Here is a 13672-nt window from a genome sequence, read left to right on the forward strand (position 1 = left end):
CATAGGACAACTAAGAAATAGTCAGAATTGTTAAAATGGAAGTTAATAATATAACATTAAAGAGTATACTTCAAAATTCAGGGATACAGGCAAGAGTGTATAAAGCTCTGTTTAAAAAAAATAGTAGGCTTGAATTTTGTTTTTCTCGTCTTCCATCTTGATTTCACACTCCATCCCAGTAGGTGGCGGAAATGCATTTAAGCTGGTGTGTCAATCGCCATAAAACCCACAGAAGAAGAAGAAGACTACGCAGAAGAAGAAGAAGACGTAGTTCTTCAGGTGTTTGTGTGTGTGTGTTCGCTGTGTTTGTTTAGTGTGTTAGTGTTTTTAACGCGATAAAAAGAACCGCATTGGCGGGATTGCGGTCGCGCGAGATACTATGAGTGGGGACATGACGTAATGTGTGATGTCGCCATTTTGATTGTGAAGAGAGTTTAGTAACGTTTGCTTATTAACACGATAATGTATCAATTAAATGAACTTTGATGTTTGCTTGACACAGCTCGCTAAACAATGTCGAAGGTGTTCGCTACGGTGTTGCAAGAAAGTTGGTACGGTATTCTAGGTGGTTGTTAGAGTGTTGGTAGAAAGTTGGTATGATATTCTAGCTTTTTGCAAGAGTGTTGCTAGGCTGTTGTTTGCTAGTGTGTTGCTAGAAAGTTGGTATGGTATCCTAGGTGGTTGCTAGGCTGTTGCCAGGGTGTTGGTAGAAAGTTGGTATGGTATTCTAGCTGGTTGCTAGGCTGTTGCCAGGGTGTTGGTAGAAAGTTGGTATGGTATTCTATAAGGTTGCTAGAAAGTTGGTACGGTATTCTAGGTGGTTGCTAGGGTGTTGGTAGAAAGTTAGTATGGTTTTAGCTGGTTGCTAGAGTGTTGTTAGGGTGTTTTTAGAAAGTTTGTATGGTATTCTAGCTGGTTGCTAGAGTGTTGCCAGGGTGTTGCTAGAAAGTTGGTACGGTATTCTAGCTGGTTGCTAGAGTGTTGTTAGGGTGTTTTTAGAAAGTTTGTGTGGTATTCTAGGTGGTTGCTAGAGTGTTGCTAGGCTGTTGCCAGGGTGTCGGTAGAAAGTTTGTATGGAATTCTAGCTGGTTGCTAGAGTGTTGTTAGGGTGTTTTTAGAAAGTTGGTATGGTATTCTAGGTGGTTGCTACAGTGTTGTTAGGCTGTTGTTTGCTAGGGTGTTGCTAGAGTGTTGCTACCTGTCTGATCCATCCTGATGCTTCTGGTTGGAGTTCTTACTGGTTGAGATCACTCACTGCTGCTGGGGGTGGCCCCACATGGATGCCCTGAGGGTCATTAGCTTTGCTGGGGATGGTGCCACCTGTAGACCGTGGAGAAGGCTTGGGGATCTCATATGGGGAGTTGTACTGTGATGGATTGGGACTGCGATTGCTGTGGTGGCTTTGGGGCTGCGGTTGCCACAAGCAGTCTCGCACTCAGGACTCCATCATTGGAGAGTGGATATTTTCAACAAACCAGACTTCATTTGAAAACTGTGATGAATGTGCTGGTTGCACAGTTGCACTATTTGTCCATGTAGTACACAGTTATAGAAAGGATTTGTTTATAATTGCACTATCCATTAGCGCCCAGATGAGGATGGGTTCTCTTTTGAGTCTGGTTCCTATTAAGATTTCTTCCTTATATTGTCTCAGGGAGTTTTCCCTTGCTACCGTCACCTCTGCCTTGCTCATTAGGGATAAATTCCCATATTTACAATGTATTTTGGTTTAGTTTAATTTGCGTGTCCATTGTTAAAAGCACTATACAAATGAAACTGAATTGAATGGAATTGCTAGAAAGTTGGTATGGTAGTCTAGGTGGTTGCTAGAGTGTGGCTAGTAAGTTGGTATGGTATTCTAGGTGGTTGCTAGAGTGTTGCTAGGCGGATTGGTATTAGGATTGCCACCTTCAATGAGGAAAAATAAGGGACAGCTCATGATTATTTATTTAGACAATTTCAAATTGCAAATTGATATATTTATAGAATGTAAATTACAGTACTTATGAATTATAAAATAAATCTTATAATCTTTAATCTTTAACCTTCAGTCCAAGATCTCTGAGAATGAATGGAATATTATCAGCATGACTGAACCTAGTTATATAGCCTAATATAATATTTAGGCCGATGATGCTAACTTGACAATGCCCCTGTTACTAGTTATTTTATGGCTATTTTTCCTTTGGTTAATGGACATAGAGTGTTGTGGACCCCTTCTGCTCTGCGGACCTGCCTGATCCATCTTGATGCCCTATTTCTGGTTGGAGTTCTCATCACCTGAAAACCACTTGCTGCTTGCTGAAGATGGCCCCATATGGACAGGCTTATTGAGATTAAATGGCTTAGGACCGCAAGTGCTATGAGCAGTTTTACACTCAAGTCTCCATCAACAGACTTCATGTTAAAACTATAATGTATTCATAAATAAATGTAATGCTCTTGTTCACACAATTGCACTTTTTGACTCTAAAGTATATAGTTATAGAAGAGAAATTATTTACCACCACACTATCTGGTGTCACCCAGATGAGGATGGGTTCCCTTCTGAGTCTGGTTCCTCTCAAGATTTCTTCCTCATTTTGTCTCAGGGAGTTTTTCCTTGCCACAGTCACCTCTGCCTTGGTCATTAGGGATAAATATATTAGGTATATAATAAATTTAAAATTTATATCCCGATTTTACATATTTCTGTAAAGGTGCTTTGTGACAATGTTCTTTGTTAAAATTGAATATTCAGTAAAATCATTCAATCAGATATCTAAAAAGAAGAGTACATAAAAATGTATTAAACATCATCATGATATATCCTCCTGAGGGGAAGTCGGAGGTAAAAGGTACTGAGTGATTCCACTCTGTTCTTTAGCCGCTCGGACATGATTATCACCTTCTGCGTGCTCCAAGGTAAACTGCACAGTTTGAGTGATATTCAATGATGACGTTAACGTGCACACTCACAGCACTTGTCTGGTCATTCTCTGTCCCATAATATTGATTCTGATCTTCTCCTCTATTTCTTGTGAAACTGGTTTGATTTTATTCACCATTATGTTATTGTCACCACTATGAAGATGTAGTATATGTATGAAACAATGTGTATGAGAAATACGGGACAAAGGGATGCAGCATTTTATTTTTCAAAACAGGACAATCCCTTATTATAAGGGAAGGGTGGCAACCTTATTTGGTTACTAGGGTGTTGCTAGGCGGTTGCTATGTTATCCCGATTGGTTGCTAGTGTTGCTAGATGCTTGTTATCATATACCAGTTGATTGTTAGAGTGTGCTAGGTGGTTGATATTAAATGTGGTTGCTTGGGTTTTGCTTGGTGGTTGCTAAGGTATTCCAGTGGTTTCCTAGCATGTTGCTCGTTTGCTAGCATGTTGCCCACTTGCTATGATATGCTTTCTATGGTGTTGCCAGGTGGCTGCTATGCTAACCTATTTGGTTGCTATGATATTGCAGGTGCTTTCTATGGTGTTGGTAGGTGGTTGCTATACTAACCTAGTTGGTAGCTAGAGTGTTGCAGGGTGGTTCTCATGATATGTCAGCTGTTCCAACCTTAATTCAGATCTTTCCCAAAAGCACAAGCACACTATTCGTATAGTATAATTCCTATATAATTTTGTGGATCTATGTCAAAAAATTGTGACCAGTGAAAACGGAAGAAATTGTGGGAGAGAATAAAAAGAACATGGTGCTATCTCTGTTAAGCAAAATAATCAGTTTGTAGAAATGCCTTTTTATAGTACAAATACCAGGAGGTTAGTGAAGGAGGAACAAGCTGAATAAGGTGGTTAATGTATATTAAAAGAGTAAGATAGATGTATTTTGTATTTATAAGGACATTTTTGGTCTAAATTCTACACGCTGTGGATCTTCAAGCGTCAACTGTCTGAAGGCTGATGTCACCATGTTTTACAGAATGTCGAGAAATATTACAGTAGCAGCAATCCTCATGTTACTGACAGGTAAACTTTTCAGATATTTCAGCTCTTTCTACTGTTTTTCTGTGCTGTTGTGTCACTACTGCAACACAAAAGCCCTAAACATGTCTCTGTGTTTGGAAGTATTTTTATAAATTTGACAAGATTTGGGTGCAGGCAAGAACATTTGTAGGATGTTGTGGAGTAAAAGACAAAAGTTATAGAGCAAGAAACCAAATGGATTATTGCAAATTCTGATGAAACATACATATATCAAATCATCATTTTTTTTTTTACATTATCAAACCATTATATTATATTATTGCTGTATTGTGATGTTTTGTTATTGCTGTAATGTAATACATTAATGTCCTGCACCTTTCTTTATCGGTGTGAGTTTATGTGTACTGTTAATGCTATAAACCCGGATGAACGGTTTCAAACTGAGTTCTGTTTCTGTCGTCATTTTCATATGTCCTTGGCCCACTCGCTATCTGTGACTGAGAACAGCAGCAGCAGGAGCAGTGGTTAAGACTGTGGTTACACTCTTGCTGGTCAGTGCATGATTCATTGCTTTATGTGTTTAACTCATTTTAATTTGTGCTTCTTGTGTGCGTGCATGCATGCGTGTGTTCGTTTCAGGGGTTCAGGCTCAGCACAGTCTAGCCAGTGCAGCACCACTCTCCTCTCAGGGTCTCTGTGCTGCTACTGGATCTACAGTAAAAATCTCCTGTACATTTACAACACGTGATCACTTAAGTGTCACAGAGAGAGAGTGGTATCGAGTCCAGAGCTCTGAAAGAGAACCACAAGACCTGAGCAAAGATCCACAATACTCAGGACGGGTGTCTGTAAGAACCGGGTGGTCTGACTGTGAGCTGACACTGAGCAATGTGAGAGTGAGTGACTCTGGAGTTTATAACTTTAGATTTAAAACACAGAAAAGTGTCTGGATATCAGCCTCATCTGGAGTTCGACTGACTGTTACAGGTAACACACACACACACACACAGCAGCTGGAAGGCAACACAACAAAAATTACATGTTAAACTCCGAATATAACACCAAACTCTGTTGATTATTTGCAGATCTTAAGGTTACAGTATCAGACAGCTACAACCACAACAAGACGCTGAGCTGTAACACCACTTGCACTTTGTCCAACATCCCCACTTACATCTGGTACAAGAACGGACAGCGTGTTCCTGACCAGGACAGAAATGAACTGTATGTCAGTAGTGAGGATGCAGGCAGCTACTCCTGTGCTGTAAGAGGACATGAGGAGTTTCGCTCTCCTGCTGTCTGTAAGAACTCACTTTACACTTCACTCATTCTGTCATCATCTCACTGCCAGCTTCTGTTAAACTACAGTAAACTCACATGCAGTTATTCATGACTGAGAGATGGTTTAGTTTTTTTTTTGTTTTGTTTTTTTTTAGTTTAGATTTCTTTTCTTTTTTATTTTGTATGTTTCAGGTGTTTTTGATGAGAAGAGCTGCTGGAGTGTGACTTACTCCACCCAGACTATCTGCTCTCTGATTGGCTCATCAGTGGACATGCACAGTTATTACACCTTCCCTCATCATTACAAGGTCACAGAAGTTTTCTGGTTCATTAAAGAGCAGGCTGCTGGTAAGAGTGTGGATGTGAGAGAGGATGAGGAGTATCAGGGCCGAGTGCAGTACACACACAGCTCCCAGAATAACTGTAGTCTGAGAATCACTAACCTGAGAGAGAGAGACGCTCAAACCTACAGATTCAGATTCTACACTGATGATCCTAAAGGGAAATATACCGGCCAACCTGGAGTCTCTCTGTCTGTCACAGGTAATGCCACGCAGTTATATATTTACTTAATTAAATCTGTACAGATGAAATAAATGAAGGGAATTAATAACTTATTTTATTATTTGCAGATCTGAAGGTTACAGTATCAGACTCGGATAGCAGCTACAAGACGCTGAGCTGTAACACCACCTGCACTCTGTCTAACAAGCCCACTTACATCTGGTACAAGAACGGACAGCATGTTACTTACACAAACAGAAATGAACTGTATGTCAGTAGTGGGGATGCAGGCAGCTACTCCTGTGCTGTAAGAGGACATGAGGAGCTTCGCTCTCCTGCTGTCTGTAAGAACTCACTTTACACTTCACTCATTCTGTCATCTCACTGGCAGCTTCTGTTTATGGGGTGCCAAATGTAAAAAGTTGAATACTTTTTTCTCTCTGACTTTTTTTTTTTTTTTTTTTAAACATTTGTGACCATTCTGATACATGTCGATAGCTACCCATGTCAAATAATAGTTTTACATTTTAGTGTAAATTTTAAATATAAATCTAAATGTTAAATGTAATTATTAAACATAAATATTAAATGTAAAAGTTAAATATAAATGTTAAACATAAATGTAAATATTAATTCTAAATTCGTATCTTTACCGCCTGGGAGGGTTGCCAGGTTTACACCATACTCTGCTAGATTTTGAACAAAGTTGAGGATTTAGATTTCTGTTCTCATTCTGTGTGTTTCAGGTATTTTTGATGAGAAGAGCTGCTGGAGTGTGACTTACTCCACCCAGACTATCTGCTCTCTGTTTGGCTCATCAGTGGACATACACAGTTATTACACCTTCCCTCATCATTACAAGGTCACAGAAGCTTTCTGGTTCATTAAAAAGCAGGCTGATGCTGAGGCTGTGGATGTGAGAGAGGATGAGGAGTATCAGGGCCGAGTGCAGTACACACAGAGCTCCCAGAATAACTGTAGTCTGAGAATCACTAACCTGACAGAGAGAGACGCTCAAACATACGGATTCAGATTCTACACTGATGGGGGTAATTACACCGGCCACCCTGGAGTCTCTCTATCTGTCACAGGTAAGTATACATTTATTATATCACAATTATACGTTTACTAACTGCGTTTACCTAGTTGAAAATTATAAAAAAAAAATTTATTATTTACAGATCTGAAGATTACATTACCGTACTGGAGTGACAAGTTCATGAGCTGTTTCACCACCTGCTTTCTGTCTAACAACCCCACTTACATCTGGTACAAGAACGGACAGCGTGTGTCTGACTGTAAATCTGCCTCCTGCTCTGTAGCTGCAGTCAGTGGTGCGGTCAGTTACAGCTGTGCTGTTGAAGGCCATGACAGTCTCCTCTCTCCTCCAGTGTGTGAGTGTGGATTTTACTCTCCTCAATCGTAGTACATCTATATCTATATCAGATGCTGATCCTGAACACACACCAGCTGATTCAGGTGTTTTATTTCTAATCAGATTCCCCTAAAAACACCAGAGCAGTGGTTCTTTCCTCTGGACACACAGTGGAGGGGGATTCAGTGACTCTGAGCTGTAGCAGTGATGCAAACCCTCCTGTTCTCACCTACACCTGGTTTAAGCAGAGAGCAGCTGCAGACACACTGCTGACAACAGGCCAGAATTACAGCATCAGCAACATCAGCTCCCGGCACAGCGGACTGTACTACTGCACTGCTCACAACCAGCTGGGACAGCACAACTCTACACCAACACACCTGGATGTGTTACGTAAGTGCCGTGTAAAACTTTTATGTAGCTGAATAAAGCGGATGTTTTTAAACAAAATGACCTCATATATCTGTCTGTGAGTCTTGAACAAAAATAAAGCCTCATCTTGCTTAAAATATGTTTCTGAAGGCTCAGAGAAGAACACGGTGTTAAAGGTCATCATGGTGGGACTGGTCGTCTTCCTGGCAGTAACACTCCTCTCAGGAGCTCTGTGGATGTGGTATGTAAAATGTGAACATAAAGAATATTTTTCAAACGTGATTAAAATGAGCATGAACATGTGCTTGCTGTTTCTCAGGAAGAGGAAGAGGAGCTCAGCTAATGGCCACAGCAGCACTGGTGACAGCGGACAGGTGAGTGCAGGTGAAAGGAGGGACTGTTTGATCATGTGACATGTTCAAATATGAACTTTATCCTGTGCTCCTTTTCATCCTCAGTCTGCTGCTGTGTATGAAAGTATCCCAGCCTCAAACCTTTGAGGGAGAGTCGCCTCAGATGATCAGGATAACGTTCACTGTACCAATGTTGTTATTGAACACTCGATTTGATCAGAGTAGCAGTATTGATGCTTCAGAAGTGTATTGTAGTGCTCATATAGTACTGTCTGCTGATTCACCTTAACAGTTGTATATGCAGGTCAGGATTTTTAACAGGAATTTAGCTTAAGGATTAATCTTTTTTTTACATCTACACTTGTTCTGTTATTATTCTTATTATTATTTATTAACACATTTTTTTTCCTTACATTTATTTTAATGCTAATCAATTTACAATGCTCTTTTTATTTATAGTGATCTGTATATGCTTTCTTTTTGTATTCTTTTATTTTCCAGCAATAATTCTGAAACTTTTTTTTATGAAGTTGTTTATTACATTATTCAACATTTATCATTGAATGATAAATAAAGTAATAATAAATCTGTCAGTTCAGGCATAACTAACACTAAATAGTTTGCTAATGAATTAATCAGAAGTAAAACATCCTGTTATTAACCTATATTTCCCATTAGCTAGAATTTGATTTGCTGCCTAGCCAATTATGTTAGCTATGTTAGCTGGGATCGATGCTAGTCTAACCTGGCATTATTCTAACCTGGCCAGTGGATTATTCATCTTCATATGCGCATGACTCTTAATTTCACCAGCGTTAATGCTTTGTGGTCGTTGTATCACGTCTGAAATCACTCATGCAGACGCAACACTGTGGGTGGAGTGCGTGTGGGTTTGTGTACACTCTCCAGTTACATTCCATATAGATTATTATTAGGATCCTTATTAAGGGTTTACTTATGATTTGGTTTGATGGATTATCCCAGTCCACTGTTGCATTCTCGATTCTGATTGGTCAGAAGGTGATGATTAATTTTCTATAACAGCAGCTCTGACAATAGTTTCAGCTGTAATTCAAATCACAGGTTTATATTCATGAACTTGTTCTAATATGTTATCATTTCTATGGTAAGAACCTAATAAAGGTAATCAATACTAATAACTGAAATTATTACTACTGTCGTCTGGTCTAGTCTAGTCCTATAACCTCATTAATTTACATTTAATTGAGCTCTAGTCCTTTACGTGTTACAGCATAGGCAAGGCTCATGTGGGCTTATCTGAAGAAAATACAACTCTGAATTTATTTTCCATTTAATTAGTAATCTCTATCCACTGTATCTGTAGAACAAGATTTTACACCAAGATACAGTTAGATCAGAAAATCTGTTCACTCGAAACTCACACAGAATGGAAATCTAAGAGCAACTCTTTAACTCCATCAATAAACATATTTATTTTTAATGAAACACTTTTCTGAACTTCAGTTCATTTTTTATTTTATTTTTTTAATACATAAATGCAGTTGTAAATGTGTTAAATGTGGCTACTTTTTCACAGGATGACATTTGTGGTCATAAATCATTATCTTGAACCAAAAAAAAAAAAAAAAAAAACCCTCAAAAGTTGATAAGATTTACTGGATGCAGCTAATAATAATGAAAATTGTAGACTTTCTGCAAATAAAACAGCTTTAATTTGAGCGTATACATCCAAATCGGGTGAACACTGTAGGAATTACAACCCTTTTTATATTTGGAAGCAATCCCCCAAACCTCCCCCCATCCCGAAATAGTTCTGGGATTACTACATGGAATCGTTATGACAGCAAAGAGAGCGCTACTGTTCATTCCGGTCCTCACAATCTCACAAACACAGAGAGTGCGAGTATCTCAATGTTTCAAAGCAACCAGAAAAAGACAAACGCATGTTTCTCACACACAAACACACACCAAAAAGATCATTTAAACAACAATGAAATGAATAACGATAATACGTCGAGGCCGTTTGTGCTATAATGTTGATGGTATTTTAGCTTGATCACTTTCAGTGTTTAAGTTTACAGTAACTGTACCAAGTTCTTCTGTTTCTCTCTTCTCATCCTGCAGAAATGTCGAGCCGCAGTCCCAGATTAATCTCTAACGGTTACTATCATCCCGATGACCGTGCGATTCGACAGATCTCCTACAAGGATCTTCAAGAAAAGGAATGGGAGGCGCAGAGTGGGCGGAGCCTATCGCCTGGGAACACGTGAGGTCCTCAAAGCGAACGAAGTATTTTCTCTGGCCACAGTATGATAGACATGAGAGGGGAAAAAAAAAAAAGAGTAGATGTCACATTAGCTGCTGTTGTTAGCTACTCTGATACATCAACACGTCCGCCATATTGGACCAAATTCGATTGTAAGATGATGCACCCTTCCGAAACTCCAACATAATCTCCCGCACAAAATCAGCACACACACACACACTGGGCTTTGTTCATCAATTTCTACTTTCAGTAAACTTGTGTGTAAATGGTTTTGTAGGCCAAACCAAGCTTAAAGACCTTCTCAACAGATTGACAGAAGTCTTGCTGCTTTTCTTCTTACACAACTAACACACTTCTCAAGTTTATTCTCCAGAGCTGTGTAAATGAATGTTTGTTTCTTTACTTGTTAGACAGAGCCATGCTGACATCTGACACGTCTTCAGTCTTGAGGAAGATAGTTCTTTTTCCCCTCCTCTACCTCCTGCTGGGTTTTGGTGAGCGTGCGTACGTACGTACATTCATTATCTTTCTCCATCGGTTATATAAAACATACACGCTATATACACAAGATTTACCTGATAAACCTGTAACATAGTGTGTGTGTGTGTGTGTGTGTGTGTGTGTGTGTGTGTGTGTATTGAATCATCTGCTCTACTGAGGACTTGTGTGTTGATGCCCCATGTGTGCAGGTGTTTGGTTCTGCTACACGTGAAATACTAAATGCTTGATTCAGCATGCAGTGCGCTCGGTGTAGGACACAAACACGCAGGATCGTGCCTCTGTGTTTGTAAGTAACATCACTGCCTTAACACTTACTGATAATACACAACTTTATCTAATGTTATTGTAGGGTGTAGGGCACAGTGTTTAGGGTATATGCTGCAGACTTAAGGGTTTATGCTCCATTCAATCTCTGTTTCTGTTTGACATTTCGGAAAGAAATCAAATCACAGAAACAGATCAGAACAGGACAGGGGCAACAGAATGAGATAAGAAAACACATAACTTCAGCTTTATAATGGATAGGGTATAATGTTTAGGGTGTAGGGTTTAGTGTCTAGGGTGTAGGGTATTGTGTTTTGGGTGTAGAATACAGTGTTAAGGGACTAGGGTAAAGTGTTTACACTATAGTGTTTAGTGTGTAGGTTTTAGGGTTTAGAGTATATTGTTTAGGGTTTAGGCTGTAAGGTATAGTGTTTAGGGTATAAGGCATTGTTATTATGGTGTAGGGGATAGTGTTTAGAGTGTAGTGTGTAGGGTATAGGGCAGAGTGTTGGGGGTCAAGAATATAGTGTTTATGGTATACTGTATAGTATATAGGGTGTAGAGTATAGTCTTCAGGATGTAGGGCATAATATTTAGGGTGTAGGCTATAGTGTTTAGGGTGCAGAGTATAGAGTGCAGAGCATAGTGTTAAGGCTGTAGGGAATAGTGTTTAGGGTGTAGACTATAGGCTGTAGGGCATAGTGTTTAGGGTGTAGTGAATAGTGTTGAGGGTATAGTGTTTAGGCTGTAGGGCATAGTGTTTAGGCTGTAGAGTATAGGGAGTAGGACATAGTGTTTAGGGTGTAGGGCATAGTGTTTAGGGTGTAGGGCATAGTGTTTAGGGTGTAGGGCATAGTGTTTAGGGTGTAGGGCATAGTGTTTAGGGTGTAGAGGATAGTGTTTAGGGTGTAGACTATAGGCTATAGGGCATAGTGTTTAGGGTGTAGACTATAGGCTGTAGGGCATAGTGTTTAGGGTGAAGCGAATAGTGTTTAGGGCGTAGTGTTTAGGGTGTAGGGCATAGTGTTTAGGGTGTAGACTATAGGCTGTGGGGTATAGTGTTTAGGCTGTGGGGTGTAGTGTTTAGGGTGTAGGGCATAGTGTTTAGGGTGTAGGGCATAGTGTTAAGGCTGTAGGAAATAGTGTTTAGGGTGTAGACTATAGGCTGTAGGGCATAGTGTTTAGGGTGTAGTGAATAGTGTTTAGGGCATAGTGTTTAGGGTGTAGGGCATAGTGTTTAGGGTGTAGGGCATAGTGTTTAGGGTGTAGACTATAGGCTGTGGGGTATAGTGTTTAGGGTGTAGACTATAGGCTATAGGGCATAGTGTTTAGGCTGTGGGGCATAGTGTTTAGGGTGAAGACTATAGGGCATAGTGTTTAGGGTGAAGCGAATAGTGTTTAGGGCATAGTGTTTAGGCTGTAGGGCATAGTGTTTAGGATGTAGGGCATAGTGTTTAGGATGTAGGGCATAGTGTTTAGGGTGTAGACTATGGGCTGTGGGGTATAGTGTTTAGGGTGTAGACTATAGGCTGTGGGGTATAGTGTTTAGGGTGTAGACTATAGGCTATAGGGCATAGTGTTTAGGCTGTGGGGCATAGTGTTTAGGGTGAAGACTATAGGCTATAGGGCATAGTGTTTAGGCTGTGGGGCATAGTGTTTAGGGTGAAGACTATAGGCTGTAGGGCATAGTGTTTAGGCTGTGGGGCATAGTGTTTAGGGTGAAGACTATAGGCTGTAGGGCATAGTGTTTAGGCTGTGGGGCATAGTGTTTAGGGTGAAGACTATAGGCTGTAGGGCATAGTGTTTAGGCTGTGGGGCATAGTGTTTAGGGTGAAGACTATAGGCTGTAGGGCATAGTGTTTAGGCTGTGGGGTATAGGCGATAGGGCATAGTGTTTAGGCTGTGGGATATAGTGTTTAGGGTGTAGACTATAGGCGATAGGGCATAGTGTTTAGGCTGTGGGGCGTAGTGTTTAGGGTGTAGTGAATAGTGTTTAGGGTACAGTGTTTAGGCTGTGGGGCGTAGTGTTTAGGGTGTAGTGAATAGTGTTTAGGGTACAGTGTTTATGCTGTAGGGCATAGTGTTTATGGTGTAGAGTAGCGATTTTTATACCTATTTGCTGCTCTTCATCATGTAATGAACATTTTAGTGCTTTTTCACAGGGCATTGAAAAAAATGGGACACAGGGTGTTGAGGCTTCACAGGGCTGATGATAATGGAATGGCTGACGATGCGCTGCAGTCTTTAGGTAACACATTAACTCTCGTGTCCTTCATGTCAAAATGAGCCGTTTGGAGTTTTTCTTATAAACGAGATAAAACTGGAGCTCCCTACTGCTGCAGCAGAAAAACGTTCACCGTCAGGAGATCGCAAGTTCAAATCCTGATTGTGCCAATTGTGTGAGCGAGTAAAGAGGGGATTAGTCAGAGACACAGCCAACAGTTCCATATTGTAACACTACAAAATGTGGAAAGGTTCAATGGGGTGAATACTTATGAGGTCACACACAGTTTTAGGTATTAACACAGAGATATTACACTGATATTAATCCTACTGTCTCACTTTCATTAGCATTTCCTGCTTCTGTTTCAGCTGTTCATTAATGTGTGTGTGTGTGTCTGTGTGTGTAGGGGCGCCACTGTGAGAAACAGTTCAAAGTCCCATAAAACCAGATACTGCAGTATGTCCGGCTTCCATAACGTAACAGGCCTGATATTGTTACACGTTACACACACAGTCATAACTACACACACAGTCATAACTACACACACAGCCACAACTACACATACAGCCTTAACACCATTTTTAGCTGTGTAAATGGCTCAAAGTAAAATGGTAAAAATGTC

The 13672-nt window shown here is 40.2% G+C and overlaps 2 protein-coding genes across 2 annotated transcripts; both read left to right on the plus strand.

Annotated features, from left to right (window-relative positions):
- The first annotated feature begins 220 nt into the window (after positions 1-220).
- On the plus strand, positions 221-5846 carry LOC128317433 (uncharacterized). The gene is made up of 5 exons (XM_053229274.1): positions 221-279; positions 3844-3970; positions 4568-4915; positions 5014-5229; positions 5402-5846. Exons 2-5 carry the CDS (start codon positions 3913-3915, stop codon positions 5803-5805), a joined length of 1026 nt encoding a protein of 341 aa, XP_053085249.1. The 5' UTR covers positions 221-279; positions 3844-3912; the 3' UTR covers positions 5806-5846.
- Positions 5835-9912, plus strand: LOC113547579 (sialoadhesin; the record flags this gene model as incomplete). The annotated part of the gene is made up of 7 exons (XM_026947984.3): positions 5835-6057; positions 6460-6804; positions 6895-7107; positions 7212-7481; positions 7611-7701; positions 7780-7834; positions 7919-9912. Coding segments are annotated over 7 exons (1239 nt in total), but the record flags the coding sequence as incomplete, so codon positions are not given.
- Between the last annotated feature and the right edge of the window lie 3760 nt (positions 9913-13672).

Source organism: Pangasianodon hypophthalmus, chromosome 25 (assembly GCF_027358585.1).
Source record: "Pangasianodon hypophthalmus isolate fPanHyp1 chromosome 25, fPanHyp1.pri, whole genome shotgun sequence".
In the NCBI taxonomy this organism is placed as follows: Eukaryota; Metazoa; Chordata; class Actinopteri; order Siluriformes; family Pangasiidae; genus Pangasianodon; species Pangasianodon hypophthalmus.

Bases quoted from the DNA above. Each gene is read 5' to 3' on its own strand.
- LOC128317433 (XM_053229274.1), top strand. From the start codon at position 3,913: ATGTTTTACAGAATGTCGAGAAATATTACAGTAGCAGCAATCCTCATG. The intron at 4,916-5,013 runs GTAACACACACA...GATTATTTGCAG, and splicing joins AGTTCGACTGACTGTTACAG to ATCTTAAGGTTACAGTATCA. The intron at 5,230-5,401 runs GTAAGAACTCAC...TGTATGTTTCAG, and splicing joins GTTTCGCTCTCCTGCTGTCT to GTGTTTTTGATGAGAAGAGC.